Below are 19,594 nucleotides of genomic sequence, written 5' to 3'. Positions count from 1 at the left end.
ATAGCGACTTTTTTTTCCCCAGCTGCGGCAGGGGAGGGAGGAAGCACCCGGCTTGCTGCTTTCCAGTCAGTTTTTGGCCAGTTGTTCAGCTTTTTCTCTGGAGAGAGAGACTGAGAGCTGAATTTTTTATTCCCTTCCCTGGAATTTCGGATTTTCTCCCTTTTCTACTGGACTGCTTCAATATCAGAGCACATCGGGAGGACTTTCCAGGGGAACAGAGGGCCTGGCCCTGGGCCAAGCCCCAGATCCAAGGAGACCAAAGGGAGGACTCTGACACTTCCCCAGGTTTTTTCTCCACAGTGAAAGATTTTATTATTTAGCATTATTTTCCTTTTCCCGTGTGTTTGTTAAATAAATAGTTTTATCTCCTTCACTTTCCTTCGAGGAAAATTTATTTTTTCCCGAATCTGGTGGGGGAGGGGTGGTAACCTGCCTTCTCTCAGAGGATATATTTCTAAATTTGGCCAAACCGGTACACCAGTTCAGTTTAAAGGTGACATTTTAAGTTCAGCCACATACTCAGACTAAACTTTGGCCTCTATAATGTACGTCCAGGTAAATTGTTTATGCTTACCTTTTGATGTCTCTCAGAAGTGATTACATACGGAGCAGGCAAAGTTTGAATGAAAAGCTAGGGCTGTTCAGTACAGGGCAGAGAAAAAGGAATAAAAAATGCAGAAGTAAAAACCTTTTAGTCTCCTTTAAAATGCTGCTTTTATTTTCCATTGTGTTGGCAGAAAGCAGGGATTTGAAGCTGAGAATTGCCTTTAGGCTGTGCTATCTTCCTCTACTTAGCAGCAGTTAGAACTGCTGGGTTTTTGCATGCATTGGGTGAGAGAGACAAGGACTCCAAATGGTTGAGAATAGGGAATAAACTAAGCTTGCATTTGACAATAATATGACACCTCTATTGTACCTGTGCAAAATGGGATCTAAACCAATAACTATAGTTTCCTGAAGCTGCACACAAGAACTCAGGGGGATATCCTGAGACTGACTTAATTGTTTGTAACATGATGTGAGATCCTATGATGAAAAGTCATATAACTGCAAAGTCTTAATTTTATGGAGCATTCAGTGGCATTTTCAAGGAAACCGATGTGGGAGTTCACCTGCAATCTGTGTTAAGATTCAGATTGTCCTTGTACAAATCCCCTTGAAGATTTTCTTCAAACTCTTTTTCTCTTTACCTTTCTCTTTCCCTGTTATGGCTGTTGAGCTGTGCAAAGGCAAAAATGGAAAATAATTGCTTTTATAATAAGGGGGAAACCAAGGAGTCTTTCCTCTCTGCTTTGCATTCACCAAAACTACACCTAAAGTCTCTTTTTCAAATTTTACGGAAAATAGAAATTTTAAGATACTGCACTCAGGTCATTTTAAGATCAGATGGAGATGGTTTTACAGTGTTCAGAGATACTTTTCCTCACATTATCATACATGATGTTATTTGGAAGCAGATGAAGAAGGCATCTCATAGCACACCTATTTGAAGTCACAAACGTAACAGGTGCAGTGTGAATTCTTGGAAAACAAAACTTCAAATGAAACCAAAAGCCAAAACATTTGATCACAACAAAAGCACTTTTTTTCTGCAACAAAGTAAAACTGAGTGCCGTAAGATACCTTGAGTTGAGAAGTTCATGGACATAAATTACCCATTTTTATGGATAAAAAAACATTCATGGTTTCATTCCATTGGTTTATAAAGCTTCTGCCACTCTGGACATATTTAGGGAAAAATTTAAAAAAAAAAATTTGAGACTAAGAAGACTGATGTGGCAGTCCAGATTTTGTTTGCTCTGATTCTGGCCATCAGCCAAAATATCAAATGGCAAATGCGGTTTATGGCATTAGGAAGAAATATAACATTAACCTCCTAATGCTCCATATTAAGGATGTGCCCCCTACCATTTGCAGGTTTGAGCCCTTAGGCTCTAGCTGCTGTTTGACAGCAGTAGTGGTTTTTCTTTCTCTTGCCATGTCTACAGACACTATGGAATAAATCCATGAGAGAAACCCCACTCCTAAATGTTAGCAAATAATGGATGGAAAATCATTGCTCATCAGGAGCACTACATGTGGTACTTACGTTAAGCGTAATGTTGGAGTTCAGCTGGATGAGTGCACCAGTTGTAATGAAGAGGCACAAACTCCAAGAAGACTTTGTGTGCTTGACTTTCCTAGCTTTTTTTACCTTCCCTGAAGATGTGTTTCTGTCCCAGATTATAAAGCTTCACCTCAAAGATGCTCCATTCCTATTCCCCTTGTGGCTGAGGCAGGCCCAACAAATTGCAAGCTCTGCACTACCTTGATGAATTTATGCAGATTCCACATTGCGTGGTGTGTGAATTTGGAATATCACACAAATCTCCCAGCTCGATTCTGTAGGGTTTGACGTTGCTTTAATATCATGCTGCATTTTATTTACCATGAAGTCTTTGCTGATATAGCTGCTCTCTCCTCTTGCACTCCCACCAGGTTTCCACAAAGCATGCCCCCCACTCAGCTGAAGACCAGGACATACAAGATATGTGCATTTTTCCAAGGGTGACACATAATTGTTGTTTTGTTGGGATTTAAGTATTTTCTGTTATGCTCTATTGTGTCTCAAATAGTACTAATTATTTTTCCTTCAGATGTAGCCTGTCCTAGTTTGAAGAGACACTTAGTCTAGCTGTTCGTATTCAACATGATTATTGAAAGCAAAAAGTACCATTTGGGATAAGTAGTGATATCAGCTTTGAACTGAGTAAACCCAAAGTTTATGGGAAACTGTCCCATCATCTATCTAGTTTATAAAAAGAGCTGCTTCTTTCCTTCTACCTCACTTTTTCACCATGAGGAATAATAAACATGGTTTGAAGTGGAAAAATATGGGGGGGGAAAATAAGGCGAAAAACTGTGGTTTATTATACAGTAGGTCTTGTGAGTGTTGTTAGAGATAAAATATTAATGTTAGAAAAACATGTTGACATCGTCCTCTAGATGGTGCCTATAGTGGAATGTCATGTCATTGGTATTTTGGTTTATTTGATTTATTTAGTCATGCAGAAAAAGGAATCTTTTTTTGGGTTTCAGTATTTCTTAGTAGAAATTAGACAAATACAGATGGAAATACATTTTTGAAAAGGTGCCAGTCAGTGATGTTTGATGAATTTTAAAGAAATAATCATGAAAGAAAAAAGAAGAGAAAAGCAAAAAAGAGAAGAGAAAGGAAAAGGGAAAGAGAAAGAGAAGGAGAAAGAGGAGAATCTCACTGAAATAGCAATGTTGACTTTGCCCAAAGAGGTTTCTTTAAGGTTTTACCATCAAAAGTGCAACATCATTGGTGTTTTAAAAGTGTACTGCTACCCAAAGGCCAACTTGATTTTATTTGATTTCGTTTTAATGTGCAATGCATCCTAGTTTTCTTTGTGTTGCTTTGCTTTCAAGTCAAAGCTGGGGATTCAGATGCCCGGTGAGACTGCAGCAGGTCCCAGCCATGCCAGGAAAGAAAACTGTCTCCTGTGAAAATAGGCAGCAACTCCATGAGACAGATTCAGCTACATGCAATTCACAGTTCCTTACATGCCCTGCCAAGAAGGAGGAAAATGAATTGCAATGTAATATTTTTATATCAGGTATCAATTGTTGTTATTTGCAGAATATTTTGCGTTTAGATTACTGCTGTTTTTAAAGGTTTGTTCCTAGTACAGTCCACAAGCCCATGTAGGACAGTTGGCATAGGAAGTGATTCAGTTATGTGGCAAGTGAAACAGGCTGTGCAGATTTGGGTTTTTATTAAAAATGCTGCTAGCATGGTGCTGTTAGGAAAGGATGAGAACATGGGGTCACAGAGGAGAGAAAAGTTGTGTTCTCTGGTGTTGATGGCAAAACTACCATTTGTCTTAAAAATAAATTACAAGAACATTCTTAAAGTTAAAAAAAGAGAAAGCATTCATTTTGCCAGGAATCTCAAAAAAAGAATACTTTATGATCACACAATCAACATTTATGTTTTAATAAGAAACTATTTCATGTGCTTTACTTTGTGGGCTGAATTTATTCTAATACATTTCTAAACTAAAATTTCCTAAATTTATTTATAGAAAAGCAGGCTCAAATATAATGAATTTTTTGAATGTAATTTCCTTGCCACTGTAGAAGAAAGTGTATCGATCCATCTCTGGGCTGGGAGAGGAAGAGTATCCTTTCATCTCAACAAAAGACAATTTGGATGAACATTCCCTGGACAAAAATGTTTAAAAATTATTTCAGGCTTAATAAGGGACAATCTGGATTTGCAAACTTAAAAAAGTTTTATTTAAATATTTGTCTAGTTTTCTTTTTTAATTTCTTTGGGTTTTTATTTGCCATAAAAATTATTACCTGTGTAGTACATTTTGCTGCTATTGAAAGCCTGTTGGCTCATATCACATAATCAAATCATTATTTGAAATTAAAAATAGGTGTTGAAAGGCAATTTTTAAAATTCTAACACGAAATGCAAAGTTCTTAAAATGAAAAATTTGAAGAGTGAAATTTACAAAAAACAATTTAATGAAAAGTCTAAATTTTTTTTCATACAAATTGGGAGGAAGATAAATAGTACAACATCAATTTCTTGTAAAAAAATGGAAATTCTGATTACCTGTAGGCAAGATAATTTCTGGTTAAATGAATAACATGTTGGTTTCTGTTTGACTAACCTTTGAGGTTTTTCAGTACTAACATAGGAATAATTTATATTCCAGTCCTCATTGCTACAGGAATAGACTCATAGATTACTTGTGTATCCATAAGTTAGATCCTTGTGAATCTGAGCATAAGGCTTTAGGAAGAGAGTAGATTTTTTAAATGGAAAAGACACCGCATGCATGATATAAGCCCACGAGCGAAGGCAGCCCAAAGGACAAGTTACTGTTTGCATGTGAATAGGAGCTCAGTGCAATGTTCAGAGTGAAGGCAGGGGCTAAGAATAGTCTGGGAAATAAGAGTGAACATCAGAGTCAAGGTAGAAGTGCTCCCAGTGCTTTGCAGAAAATGGCAAAGAGTCTGGATTAGACAGGGAACTGGATAAGAGGATAATGACAAAGGTGAGGATAAACTGAGTATCTTTATAAACCCCCAAGCACTCCCCCTTGCTTCTGTCACATGTGGAGGAGTCTGTTTGACTTCCTTGATGGGGAATTTGAAAGTTTCCATCATAGGATGGTGGGATTGATCTTCTGGCTGTCAGGAGACCATAGCTTTCTCCTCCCTTTTCCAGGGAGAGTTCCCCATCTCTGCCTCTAGACAAGGGGATGTTCCACTGAACTGCCTTCCCATCGTTTATGTCCATGGGTTATGAAAGAGCTGGCTTGGATCCCTGTGCCACTACTCCAATTAACAGCGTGGTAGTGTCTGATGCCACTTTAGTTAGAGGCTTGTAGAAAGAATGAGCTAGCTTTTTATTCAGCTATAAAAGATACCTGCCAAGGAGAGATTATGGTAGAAAGAGAAGATAGGGAGAGAGAAGAAACCAGAGCCTAACCTTAACATGACGGGTGATGACTTGCTGAGCTTTGATGATTACCCCTGAAGAAGGGACAGATACTCAAGCTGCCTGTTGAGCAGCTCTTCAGTGGTTCAGAGATCTTCTGATGTGTCTGTCATGGTCTGAACTCATGCCCTGAGACCTATGCAACTGGGTAAGCTGGCCTGCCTTGAAAGATGAGGAAAAGCCCAGAGTGACACCCCTGGAAAGTGCTGCTTCATCAGATCGATCGATTCAAAGATGACTAGGTTGTGTAGTTGTATGCAGTTTAAACATTTGTGCAGGGAGTCCACCCGTGCCGAGTATTATTGACAGCTACAGATCAATGCTAATTTTTGATCATTTTCAGCCTACAAAGACCTCTTGACCCTGTTGCCACCTTAGGGGCACTTCAAGTAGTCAAAAGCAATCACAGTAGGCGGTGTAAAATCATCAGACCCTTCAAGGCTGTACAGCCTTGCTCATGACTGGGAGGAGGACCAAGAGGTAGCAAAGAAGGCAGGCACCTTGCATTATGGATGCCACTGTCTTTGAACGGCATGAAAGACTATGCTAATTTGTTTCCAGACTTTTAAGTGACTTCTGTGTTCATGAATTAAAAAATAAACAAACAAAAAAGGCAATCTGAAGCAAATCTTGACAGATACATTATTCATGATTCATGTTCTCTCGTTTTATGTTTTGAAAAATGTGTTAAAACAAGGTTTTATTTTAAATAACTTTTATCCTAATTTACAGTTAGAAGAGTGGAATTAGTGGAGGAGTGTATTTGTTGCTGTTAAGAGCTTGTGCTGCCACTGGCAGCATGTGAAGCATTTTACACAGCAAAACCAAAGATCCTGCTGGAAGTAGTGGTAGTGCCGCCAGAGCTGCACCAGGAGAGGAGACCAGGCTGCCAGAAGCAAGGACTGTGTCAAAGGCTGGGCTCTGGGCTACAGAGTGTGATCAGGTCACAGTGGCTTGTCACAACCTCCCTCCTCCCTCAGGTGTCCATTTCTATAAGTGTTTACATGGAAAGAATGAAAGGGTCATAGAGGAGGAATGTGAGACTGCACACACTTAAATGTTTGCTGGATTATTCTTAATTTAATGACTGATGGAGTGAGAATGCGCCACAGTTGGAGGCAGGAGGGCATGGGCTTGTAGTCCATTGGATTTCATGGTCAGTCAGTCTATGAACATCTTAATGTTCACATTAGAATTTTATTTTGTTGGTTTTCTTTTAATGGTGAATGAAATCTGGACTGTTAACATGTGTAAACATGGGATATATGAGTTTATGGCTTTGCAGAAGAAGACTGGGAGAATATTCCAGACAATGATTTTGTTCCCGCGCTGTTTAAGGCTGTGTCGTTGTCCTCTGAAGCCGAAGTTACAGTGCTATCAGTGCAAGGTGTATTTTGTAATTTATATTTGACCATTCCAGCGGGACAGTATTTCTAGGCTGAAAATGTCATGGGAGGACATAAAGTGATTCTTAAAATGAATCACCGAGTCTGCCATCCATCCTCTTTTCAGCATCAGCCTTTGAGCTGAGCAAATTCACAACTGGCAATGGCAGCAGTGCAGGGGGAGAAAGCGTGGCTCTGTATTCTGGGAGTACATCCCCTGAGCTTACTTCAAAACCAAACAAAACAAAAATACATGTAAACCGTTTGCTCTTCAAGAAGTATCTGTAGGAGCCAGGGATAAAAGTCATCCCTGGAAGGAATGGTTTAGCAGTCTCCAGAGAACATGATGAACTGCAGGCAAGGAAATCCCTCCATCCTTGTTTCATTTCAAAGTGTAGTGAGGGTTGTAAATAATTAAATCTTGGGGTTTAGTGGGAAAATGGTAGAGGGTGATGAAAAATATGCTGGTTTTCTGTTTAGAAAAAACAGAAATCTAGTGTTTTGTAGCACTGCTGTCACAAGAAGCCACTCGATGATGCAGCTCATTAAAAAGCAGAGCCATTGCTTTTTGTCTGATGTTTTTAATAATGTGTTTGTACCTTCAGAGAGCCTCTGTGTAGCAGTTCAGGGGCAATAATTTAATGCTGTGTTCTCCCTTCCTCCCATCCCCACCCCCGAACCACGGAATGTAAATTTTAGGCTTTTAAAAGTTCTGTTTTGAAAACCTAATAGATAACTGTCCTCATAAAAACTATTAATACAGACTACATCCAATTGTAAAGCTAATTTTAATCATGTTTTGTGCCAACATAATTTCTGATGCCAGATTTTTATGCTAAGCATGAGCCTCGATTTAAACGTGGTTCTTTAACCTGCAGTTCATAATTTCGCAGTCGGCTGTATAGGTTTTTTGGCTATGGCAGTTTAAACGCTTCCACTTTCAAGGATCTAAGCCATAAATGTTTATTAAAAGAATCTATAATGAAATCAGGTTTGTTATTTTTTTAATGGCTGCCTTGAGTATGTTGGATGACTGAACGCACGTTGTTAATCATTAAGTACTCATGTTACAAAAAGTGTTTGATAGTATTGCCATCTAGGGGCTGAACGAAATTCTCCATACCGAAATAAACTGTAATTGAACAGGTGCTGCTATTGATAATATACATATGTTTTTGCTTTATAGCCCACATGCTTTCCATGTTTCTTATGACAAAAGATATCTCTAAATATCCCATGGCAGCCAGAGCTTTTTTATATATAATCTGTTCGAAGTGATTGCTATTTGCATTTCAGCTTATGCTTTTTTGGCAGTGATGACTGGGAATTCCTAACAAAGAATTATACTTTTTTGCATTATTAATCTTGCTAGTGTTTGCCCTGTTTAACAGAAAAAAGGAATCATTTATCAGAAAAGTATGTTTATAATCTGTACTTGTGGCATCTTCAGATTTAATATTCATAATGGTCATTCAAATGCTGTGCTATATTTATCTAAAAGACTAACTCATTGTTTTGAGGAAATAACTATTTAAATATTTATGATCTAACTTTTAATATTTTAAAAAAGAAATTAATATTTCTTTAAAATTTGTTTCTGAGTCTGATAGCTTAACAAATGTTTAAATATTAAACAATTGAAAATGTTAGCATTTAACAACTTAATACGACTTACTGACACAGGGAAATTGACTTCAGCTTGTTCTATCACATGAACGCAACTGAATTCCTGCACTCCCTTTCTTGTGGTCTATATAATTCATGCCAAAGTACAGCTAAAAATGAGATTAAATATATCAGTGATCAGCTGAACTCCTTTTTTTCTTTGCTCCTCTGATCAGACACATCTGCACAGTCTCCTACTAGAACATGTTACTCCTGTTCTTTTGTTGGTCACTGTGCCTTTTGTGACTGTTCAAAATAATTCCACCCTCCTGCCTAGATCAGACTTTGTGCTGAGGCTCTCTTTGCCTGAGCAGTGTCAGGTCTGTGTCAGATGCTGTTTGGGGTGCGCTGGGACTCCAGTGGCTGCTCCTGGCCATGGCTGATGTCCATCAGCCTGCATCCTCACCATACCCCTCTGCTGGGCTGTGCTCTGGTGTGGGAGCAGGTCAGCCCCGGTCCTTGCAGCCCTGGCTGAGCCTGGTGGGATTCACAAACTGTTTATCCAGATTACAATGCCCTAAGTAGCTTGAACAGGACAGCATGCCTCTGAAATGTCACATGTACACACAAGAGGGATAAGATTTCTGTAGAGCCAGGAATCACTCATGTACCACAGATTTTTACATGCTTGAGTCCAGTTCCAGGAGGCCTCATTCTCACTGAGCAAGCTCAGACACATGCTAAATGAACTGTAAGTTGTGTCCTAGCTGAGATTCAGTCTGTGGAGGAATCCCAAGGAATTAGCTCCAAAGGCTCCACCAGAATGATAGATAGTATTTTTAAACCCTAATTTCTTTTTGAGGTTCAATCATAAAAAACCCCCCAAAAAAATCCTGGTAACCAGATGGGGTATTCTGCAAAGCAGTCAGAAGTGACCCACAGCTGAGGCCTCATTTTCCAAGTGACATAAACCACAGATGCTGATTACTTTTTTAACTAACTCAAACATCTGTATTCTTGCTTCAGGGAACAAAGCATCAGGCTCATTTATTTGGATTGAAACCTTTCACAACATATCATATTCATGTCGTAGCTGTAAACAACGCCGGGCAGGTTTCAAGCCCCTGGACATCTGTGCGAACTTTGGAAGCTTCACCCAGTGGCCTGAGCGACTTCACTGTGGAAAAGAAAGAAAATGGCAGGGCTCTGCTGCTGAAATGGTCAGAGCCCTCCCAACCCAACGGTGTGATTAAGGTAATACTCATCTTGACAGTTCACTTGATTAAAAAAGAGAAGGGAAATGCTGAATATCAAATTAAAACATTTTTTGCTGAAAAAGACTCAACTGTATGCATTATAGTTTAAAATAAGATGTAAGTCCTATGTAAGCACAAGACACTCTGTGAGTTCTCTATGCTTGTCACTTTATTAAAATGAATATTAACATCCTTGTGCTACTCTGTGACTGTAAATTTTCTTTTACACTGAACCAAATTGTTCATTTAATGCATAGAAAGCTGCACATGAAACCTCATAATCTTACTTGTTGTACACTGAGCATCACCAAAATGTGTTTCTAGAAAACCTGGGTTTGATAGAATGTTGTTCTGAAATTTGAGACTTCTTTTAGCTCAGTGGTTTCAACTGAGTGTAAACCTTTACCTGCAAGGTTTGCAACTACAGAGGTTTATTTGGAGGTTTTTTTCCTTAAGTGATTTTCTTTAGAGCTAGTCCGTGAGAAGCTTTCTGCTGGCCTGTGAGAGCCTCGCAATGAAACTTGATAACAATCAAATATAATGAAAACTGTCACTAAGTGATTTATTACTGCATTCAAAATGAAGAAATCATGAAAATTGGATCAAAACATTCCTTTTGTATCAGTGATCTGATTGTTACTAGCAAGGAAGTAAGTTTCTGAATCATTGGCTAATAGTCCTTACCCTATTGCAAAGATTAAGGATCTCATCTACTGGTTATTGACAAAAATTGTTTTGTTTTGTTTTCCTTTTATCCTGGCTTCTGTCTTTCCTTCCCTGCCTGCCTTTCTTTCTTTTTCTTTCTTAATTCACCAGACGTACAATGTTTTCAGCGATGACCACCTGGAGTACAGTGGTTTATCTCGCCAGTTCCTGTTCCGGCGCCTCGAGCCGTACACCCTGTACACCCTCATGCTGGAGGCGTGCAATGCAGCAGGCTGCACTCGCTCTCCACCCCAGCCAGTCTGGACAGATGAAGCTCCCCCAGTGTCCCAAATGGCACCTGTAATCCAGGCAGTGAATGCCACCAACATTGAACTGAGCTGGTTGCAGCCAGTTAATCCGAATGGAAAAATAATTCGCTATGAAGTTATTCACAGACGCACAGAAGAGAATGTTGTGGGGCACGGAGCAACAACGGAAGATGAGAAAATTGTTTTCACAGAATATAACACTGAAAGTAATACATTCACATATAATGATAAAGGTTTGCAGCCATGGACAAGATATGAATATAAAATACGCACCTGGAATGCAGCAGGCTATGCTGACAGCTCCTGGACAGTGGCAAAGACTAGTCAAACTGCCCCAAAAAGTCTTGCTGTCCCCAGGTTATCCGTGGTGTCGGCCAACCCCCATAATGTGCTCATATCCTGGAGGCCCCCGGCACAGCCCAATGGCATTCTGCAGTCATACAGGCTGCTGAAGAATGATGTTCTCTATCCTTTCAGCTTCGACGCTGCTACTCTCAGCTATGTGGATGAGGACTTGCTGCCCTACACGGTGTACAGCTATGCAGTGGTTGCCTGTACCATGGGGGGCTGCTCTACCAGTGAGCCAGCTGCAATACGGACACTGGAAGCAGCTCCTGCCTTGGTGGAGCCCCCATCTCTGCGGGCTGTCAGTGCCACTCAAATCAGTGCATCCTGGGCACCTCCCCAAATACAAAATGGAGATATCACCAAGTACATATTGAAATTAGGCAATGAAGAGTATTATCCTGGCAAAAGTTTGCAAATGTCGGTTTCTAACCTGCAGCCTTACACGCAGTACGATTTTGCACTGGTCGCCTGTACTGCTGGGGGCTGCACCTCTAGCACGTCTCAGTCTGTGATGACCATGGAGGCTCCACCATTAAATATGGAAGCTCCCAGGCTGCTGGTCATGGGCTCAGAGTCAATTGAAATCACATGGAAACTCCCAGATAAGCCCAATGGCAAAATCACAAGCTATGACCTAAGGAGGGATGGTGTACTTGTGTACTCTGGTCTGGAAACTCGGTATCTTGATTTCACCCTAACGCCAGGCATGGAGTACAGCTACACTGTCACAGCAAATAACAGCCAGGGCAGCGTGACCAGTCCCTCAGCTCGGATAAAAACCAACCCCTCTGCTCCATCTGGGATGTTGCCTCCTAGGCTGCAGGCATGGTCTTCCAGTGAGATTTTGGTGGCCTGGGATCCTCCTATCAAAGTAAATGGTGACATTAGAAACTACACAGTCTCAGTCCACAAGCCTGGCGAAACAGGAAAGAAGACTTTTGACTTTGATGCTTCTCATGTTTCCTTTCTGAGACGGTCATACATAGTGGCACAGCTACAGCCCTACTGCAGGTAAGTATGGAAGAACTCATTTGTTGAATAAATGCTGTGGGATGGGGCAGTGGGCTGGCAGACAACTCAGCCATCTTGCTTAAACAGATAGTCAGACCCATGGGGTTGTTTGCTAAAAAGCAAATAATAAAACAAGGATTTGTTTTCCTTTAAATTTATAGTAACACCAGCTTTATATCATCTTAGCGAAGTACATAGTGTTGACTTAGGTTGTAATTAATAGAAGGGGTAATTCAGCACTCTGCTATAGACTCCGAAACCTGCGATCTTGTACTGGTTTATCTTTCACATGGTGTCTGCTGTTGAGAATAAATAGGGCTTTAGTTGACAACATTCGGGGTGGGGAGACCAAAGTTGTAGTAGCTGGCCCATTCACAGTGTAGTTGAGTTGATATTAATGGGGTCACACCAGGAACATGGTGGAACCCTTGAGCTGGAAACGAGTGACTTGTGATTAAGTGAAAGCTAAAACTTAAGGGAGGGCACCAGACTCTCCTGCAGAAGCACACTTGATACTGAAGTAGTATCTTCCTCACTAATTCTTGATTATTTACCTGACCTTTCCTTATGTATTTGTGTAGGCATAATTTGTGTGTGTTACATGGTTGATAAGTTTGTCTACTATTTACATATAACTAATCTAAATCCAAAGAGAGTAATAGAGTGGAGTTCTACAGCTCTCAAATGACATCCAAATCATCTCTTACAATGAATCATCATTTTGATTTATATCATCAAAATGATTTTGATCACTTGACTCCTGCAGATGTTAACTGTGCTCTGAAAAAACCCAAACCACACCCAAAGAATACCCCAGAAGACAGTGTTCTTCCTCTTTGCTATATAAAGCACAGCACATAATCTGTGTGTTCATACAAACGGTGTTCCTATATAAAATTTCCAAAGACCGGGGGAAATTGAGAAATCTGCCAGATCTCACGCACAGTTTATATTTGTATCTGCAGCGTTTTAATCACCTTTCTCCTGCTTTGCGTTCCCGAAGGTACGAAGTCCAGCTCCAAGCCTGCACGGAGCTGGGCTGTGCCTCCAGTGAGTGGGCATCGGCACAGACGCTGGAGGCGCCGCCGGCAGTGCAGCCGGCCCCTCTCATTGAAATACAAACAGCCGGCGGCTTCCAGTCGACTGCTTCCATCCTGTGGACCGGCCCCAAGCAGCCAAACGGGAAGATTTTGTACTATGAACTTTACAGGAGGCGAACAACTCAAGCTCACATAAATTTAGACCTCTCACTTGTTTACAATGGTTCGTCAACCTCCTTCAAAGACGAGAAGTTGCTGCCTTACACAGAGTACGAATATCAGGTGGGAATTGAAGCTATTTAGCAGCTCTGATTATGATTTCAGTACACTTTGAGAGCCTTACTTTACACTTACAATGAACATACACATCTCAGTTCTAATGTTAATAGCATTGTGAAACCTGAATGTTTATTGTGAATGTATTTTAAGGAGTTGAGAAGCTGAAAATAATTTCATACAAGAAATACATTCATTCAGCATTTGTTTTTCTTTAGCTTAGTGGTAGGTGCCTGTGTATCTTAAATGTTTTTGTACCCTCCAGAGCCTCAGCAAGTCCCTGTTAAGGGAAATTCTAGTTCTTAGAAGGCAGCCTTTTTTTAGTACTCTTTTTTTCTTTCTCCATCCTCCCCCAATCTACTGTGAATTAATTTTTAATTTATGATCTTAGAGCAGTTTACATTAAGAGGGACTGGGGTTGTTTTCTCTTTAAATCAGTCATTAGAATAACAAGCACATTTTTTGAGAGGTTCAAAAGTGAATTTGCTGTTGATTTGGTGTTATTTCTCATTTTGTTTCATATATACCTGAAGCAGTGCATTCCATGTCTTGAGCTAGGTGGTGCAATCTTTCTTTTACAGGCTCATTTGCTTTATAGGATCACAAGATCATTCAGGTTGGAAGGGCTCTCAGGAGGCCAGCCAGCCCAACTTTCTGCCTGGGTCAGTAAAGAGGTCAGATGAGGTTTTGCAGGGCTCTATCCAGATGCATCTTGAAAACCTTTGGGGAGGAGACTGCAACCTTACAGACAGTCTGCTCCATTGCCTGGCTGTCCTCGTTGCAAAAAAGGGTTTTTGTTTTGTTCAGCCTGAACCTTTTTTGCTTGAACTTATACCTGTTTTCTCTTGTCCCCTCCCACCACATACTATAGTAAAGAAACAGGCTCCACCCTCTCATTAGCCTGTGGGTAGGTGCTGGGGGGCCACAATCAGGTCCCACCGAAGCCATCTCTTCCTCAGGCTGAACAAACCCAAGTCCCACAGCTTCTCCTTATAGGCAAATTTTTCCAACCCCCTGATTACCTTGGTGGCCTTCCACTGAACTTGCTCCAATTTATCAATATCTTTCTTGTATTTGGGGGCCAAAACAAAACAGACACTAAATAAAGGCAGGTAATCACTTCTTTAATTGTCTGACTGTGCTTTTGCTAAATGGCTCAGGCTGTTGGCCATCTTTGCTGCCAAATTACCCTGCTGGCTTGTATTCAACTTTCTATCTACTAAGACCTTTAGGTCCTTTCAAGCAGAGGTGCTCACTAGTTGGTCAGTAATGCTGACCCTGTGAGGGTGCAAGAAGTTATTTCTCCCCAGGAGCAGGACTTTGCATCTGTCTTGCTGAAATTCCCATTCTCCAAGCCCTTCTGACCGGCAGATCTGCCCTTCAGCATATCACCTGGTCCCTCCAGTTTGGTGTCATCTGCAAGTTTGATGAGAGCACACTGTGTAGATCAGGTTCTTTGACAGCTCTGCTCCACTGCTGTTGCTTTCTCATTTTTAGTAGCCAGAAACCATGAAGAATTAAACCTAAAATCTTGCTTTATCACATTATTCTGTCCAGCTGCTGTATGTATCTGTGTCATAGACTCATCAAGTCGTGCAGTTTGGAAGGGACATCCAGAAGGCATCTAGCCTAACTCCCTGCTTGAAGCAGGTCCAGATAGAGCAGGCTCTCAGGGCTATGTCCAGCTGAGTTTTGGATCAAGTCCTCCCTCCTTGCAGATGCAAGGATGGAGACTGTACAGCCTGTGTCGGCCGAACTATTGTTAGACCAGATTTCCTTTCTGCTTTAGTCAGGATCTGTGAGGAATGAGAATTCAAGTGCAGATGGGGCTGAGTAGACAGCAAGCATTGGTAGCAGACTCAAACCATACTTTTTAGGAATCTTTCTTAGATGAAGTAAAGCTCTCCAAGCTGTATGTTGTAGGTATTGGCTGTGTGATGTTCTCAGCTGGACTAACTTTTAATTATCTCAGTCAGAAGCTGTTTTTTGGGAAGTTGATACCACAGAGACTTTCTTCAGCCAACATTTTTAATGACTTATCAGTGAAAAATAAAAAAAAAAAGAAGCCTCTTGATCGGATTCCTGTGCTTTACTGTGCTGTATTCAAGACTTAGCTTTTTATCTTGGTTCTGCTCCATAACCAGGCTGAGCTTTTGATTGGAACTCTAAATCATTTTTGGTTTTTTTCACCAGTGGCCATTTATTTCACCATGAGAGGTTTTTCAATGCATCTGTTTGTCTTCTGCTGAAGTCACTTGCAGCAGTCCTCTGGGATCTACTCTGAGCCTCTCCATTGTTGACAATTTATATCTTGCCTGTGAGACAAGTTATTCATAAGTGTAGGGCTTGGCTTTTGCTATTATGCTGATGAAACCCAGATTTATATTTCACTTAAGCTGGATATTGATTCTCCTGTCTCTGCATTTGAGGCTTGTTTGCTGGACATAAAACTTTAAATGCATCTGAATTTCCTCCAGCAGAATGCAGATAAAGTGCTGTGATGGGACTCTCTCCGGCATTTTTGGAGATACTGAGATTTAGTTCAATGCTCTAATAGCTTCTTTGGACCTGAAACCAGGACTTTTGAATATGGGGGTTTTTTGAGAGTTTTTTTCATTGGGTTTGTTGGTTTGTTTTGTTGTTTTTTGTTTTTTTTTCCTGGAAACTTCAGCTGAATACTAGGTTTTATAAAATTAGGTGCAAAATTTGCACTTCCAGAAATGATGAAGTGAGTTTAGAAGCTCGTGATGACAAAAGGGACTATGGCCCTGAAATGCTTGATCACTATTCTTCAAGGAAGCCTATTTATACTTTAAGGGCCAGCATCTACATGAGCATATCAGCACCTACTAGGTTTCAGTGGGTTTTTACATGTCATACAGTGCCTACTGTTCCGTACTCCAAAACACTTAGATCTTCAAAATTCCCTCTGTTGGTCTAGTTGCACATTTAGATATTTGCATTTTCTAGAGCAACTTCTAGGTATTTGTTGGAATTCTGCCTGATATCCCCAACTCTATTAAATATGTGCTATTGCATCATCTCCTGAAACCCCCCCTGACTTAAACAAACATTACAACTCATGATGCCTAATGAGTTTGCAAGTGCAATCCTTTGATTCCTTGAATATTTCTGAAGCAGAATGTGTAAGCCCTCCTCAGGAATCACTGAAAGACGTGTGCAGTGCTACCATCTAGCAGCCTATAGAGCCAAACCTGCTTTTCTCAGCTAAGGAAAGGCCCTTCCGAGCAGAGACTTTGTGGCATTTAGAGCAAAGCAGAGCTGTCACAGTATGGTGTGATTTCCATGCAAATGCAGTATCACTCCTCCACGATTGCACTTAATTGTGTTCTTAAAACTGCTTCTTTAGATTAATGGCTTAATGTCTTCCTGGTTTAGGACACATCCTTATTTCTATTTGGCAGGCACAGAACATGTAAAAGACCGAAGATTACAATTGTCCCTTTTCAGAAAGGTTTATGGCTCCCTGCAGAGGTTTATTCTCCAAGAGGACTGTTCAATGCACCAAATAGGGTCTGCAGTGCTGGAGCTGCCGCCTCTGACCACTGCTGGAGGCACAGCATCCCTCCTGTGTGTGGAGTCCTTCTCAGCCTCCTGTTGCTGCAGCCAAGTGAAGGGTCTAGGAAATACCCTGAGACACACCAGGGTAAATATGTATTGGGTCCTCTCAAAGAGAAAACAAATAATATTTTGACTTTGTAGAGGTAAAGAGAAAAAAAATGGGTGCAAAGTCATGAAGATTAAGGAAGGACCAACTACATGGGGTGTAGAATATGTTAGCCCTATTGGTCACTTTCCAATGCCAGGAAGGACACTTGGTTTACCAGCCTATCTGTCAAATTGTTGGCTGAGCTCCAGTTTGTGCTGCTTAGTTACTGACAAACAGGTCAGTGACTTCTGCAGTTTAAAATGGGGTAAAACTGGTTTTCCAACTGACCAGTGATGGATTGTCACCCATGTGTAGTATCCCTCGTATCTGGCTCCTCTTCATTGTTTTAATTCCCCATTTCTTCCCATCTCTCTGACAGAAAGATGCACTGCAAAGCAGAGACATTAAAAAAAGAAAGAGTTCTTTCTTCCATTCCCTGCTTGTTATTTTGTTTGTAAGATTGTTTGTTCTTACAAGGTTTCTGCTTCCAGTTAAAGAGATTTTCTCATACTACATCTGCATTAGACTACCAAGCTTGACCTCAGGTTCTGAAAAGTAAAGCAGACATAACTATGTTGTTTCACTGATGCAATGATGATACCTACCTGAAATATCCTTTTGCAGAATGAGATACTTCCTTTCCCCTAGTAGAAGGCACACAATAGGGAAAAGGGCCATTTGAAACCATGTAATTTTACTCAGTAAGCCCCACCTCAGGCAGTATGTTTCTCTTGTCAACACAGTCTTAAATTCAGGTGTGTTGATGCAACAAAAGCTTGTTTTTTTACAAAAGCTTGATTTTTTTTTTCATTAAATTACATACAGATATTAGACTGTATTTGTTGGCATCCAGATTTACCAGTGAGACTCTTCGAGCACCACTCTTGCAAGACCTCAGTAAATTGTGATTCTGACATATTCAAAACCATGGCAAGCTATCCTTTAAAAAGACATTAGTGTGAGTACCAGGGGAAAGTATACTCCAGGGCTCTAGATGGCTTGATATGATTTCCTTGATTGTATCTTTTTATTTATGAGGCATAATTTATGACTGCTGAAAAGCAAACTAAAATGAGTGATGACTAACTACAGCCAAAGTAATAAATCAGAAGCAAAGAAAGAAGTGGTGATTTTGATCGAATCTATTGAATTAGCTGTTGCCCTTAGCCATTACAGGTATTGGAAAGACCTTTTAATATCTGCTTATCTCTCTCATGGGAACTTGGTAACTATCTCATTATATACCCATAGGAAACAAATGATTTAATTTTCTATCTTTTAGAGTTAAACCTTTTTACATCTCTCATTAATTACGGACATTATACTATGTCATATGGAATGAGCTTCCTTTAAAATTTAGTAATTTTGTTTAAGTCCCAAAGTTTTTGCCTATTGTCTTTGCCTTCTCCAGAATGGGTTTAGTACTTTTATTATTAGCATTTGAACAGTAGAGATGAATAGCAATGTTAAGAGGCTCTAATTATCACAGTGCTGGAAGCCTGGACCTGAAATCTATCCCATTATATGTTTATGACCTCCATAAGGAGACTAACAATGTTGAAGAGGGAAAAGTTTGGATCTGAGAAGGAGCAATCAGAAAGCACACATTTGATTACTACCTTCTCTTATCCCTGCTCATGAATGGATGTGTTACTTTCTTTCCCTTGCCTTTGCTCTGTCTACCATAAACTGTGCCTACTTTTTAAACTTCCTGCTTTTCTAATACCTGCCTGACACTGAAGTGCCCAGATGTGAATACATTACCCCAATGCTGAATGCAAGATTTCGGTAGACATGCTCTGTGTTCTGAGCTCTGCTGGCATCACATAAGTAACTCCAAATTAGCCAGCCAGTACAGCAGTCAGTTCACAAAGACTTGTGAAGGATGCTGCAATTGATGGTGAGAGGGAGGTCCTTTGGTTTTCTCTAATTTCAACCAAGATTGTAGTCTCTTCAGTTTTCTTGAATATTGCTGTTTGAATGTAACCAAAAACTGGGGGCTGTGTTTCTGAATTTACTGATGTCAGTTCTTATATGACCCTAAAATATCTTGCTATCTTGGAAAAGAATTATTCTGTGAAAACTCTGCATTTATGTAAGTGCAGGGTTAGAAATGGAACAAATCTGAATCAAGAAATCCAAAACAAAGTTTCAAAGTAGTGCTGGGTCTTTGAGGTCTCCATGAAACAGCTTCAGAAAGAGAGGAGCGGTACAAACCACTCTGCTACAGTTTGTCTCTCCCGGCATGTGCCAAGCAGTGCCAGCATTTAGTCCTTTTTGGAAAGACCAGAAGCCACAGGTGTGTGAAGTCTTTGCTTGCCATAAGAGCAGAAATCCAAGTTGTACTTGATTCTTACACACAGAAGTAGAGTTACATGCACGTGTAAAAGGGCTGGCTTGATCTGACCTTGTGGTTCCCCAGAACCTATAGCCCTACATTAACTGCCCTACAGCTCTGAGCACTGCTCAAAGCCCAGGAGAGGTAGTGACTTACAAATGAGGCTTTTT

General features: G+C 40.4%; 1 protein-coding gene across 1 annotated transcript in view; it reads left to right on the top strand.

The window, feature by feature from the left end:
- Positions 1-19,594, top strand: part of USH2A (usherin) — a 387,508-nt gene that overhangs the window by 349,281 nt on the left and 18,633 nt on the right. Inside the window, 3 exon segments of the mRNA XM_032102996.1 lie at positions 9,538-9,765; positions 10,584-12,100; positions 13,104-13,422. Coding sequence (XP_031958887.1) covers positions 9,538-9,765; positions 10,584-12,100; positions 13,104-13,422 — 2,064 coding nt within the window.

This window comes from Corvus moneduloides, chromosome 3 (genome assembly GCF_009650955.1).
Source record: "Corvus moneduloides isolate bCorMon1 chromosome 3, bCorMon1.pri, whole genome shotgun sequence".
Lineage (NCBI taxonomy): Eukaryota > Metazoa > Chordata > Aves > Passeriformes > Corvidae > Corvus > Corvus moneduloides.
Note: the sequence above shows the minus strand (reverse complement) of the source record. Positions and strands in the feature narration are given on the sequence as shown.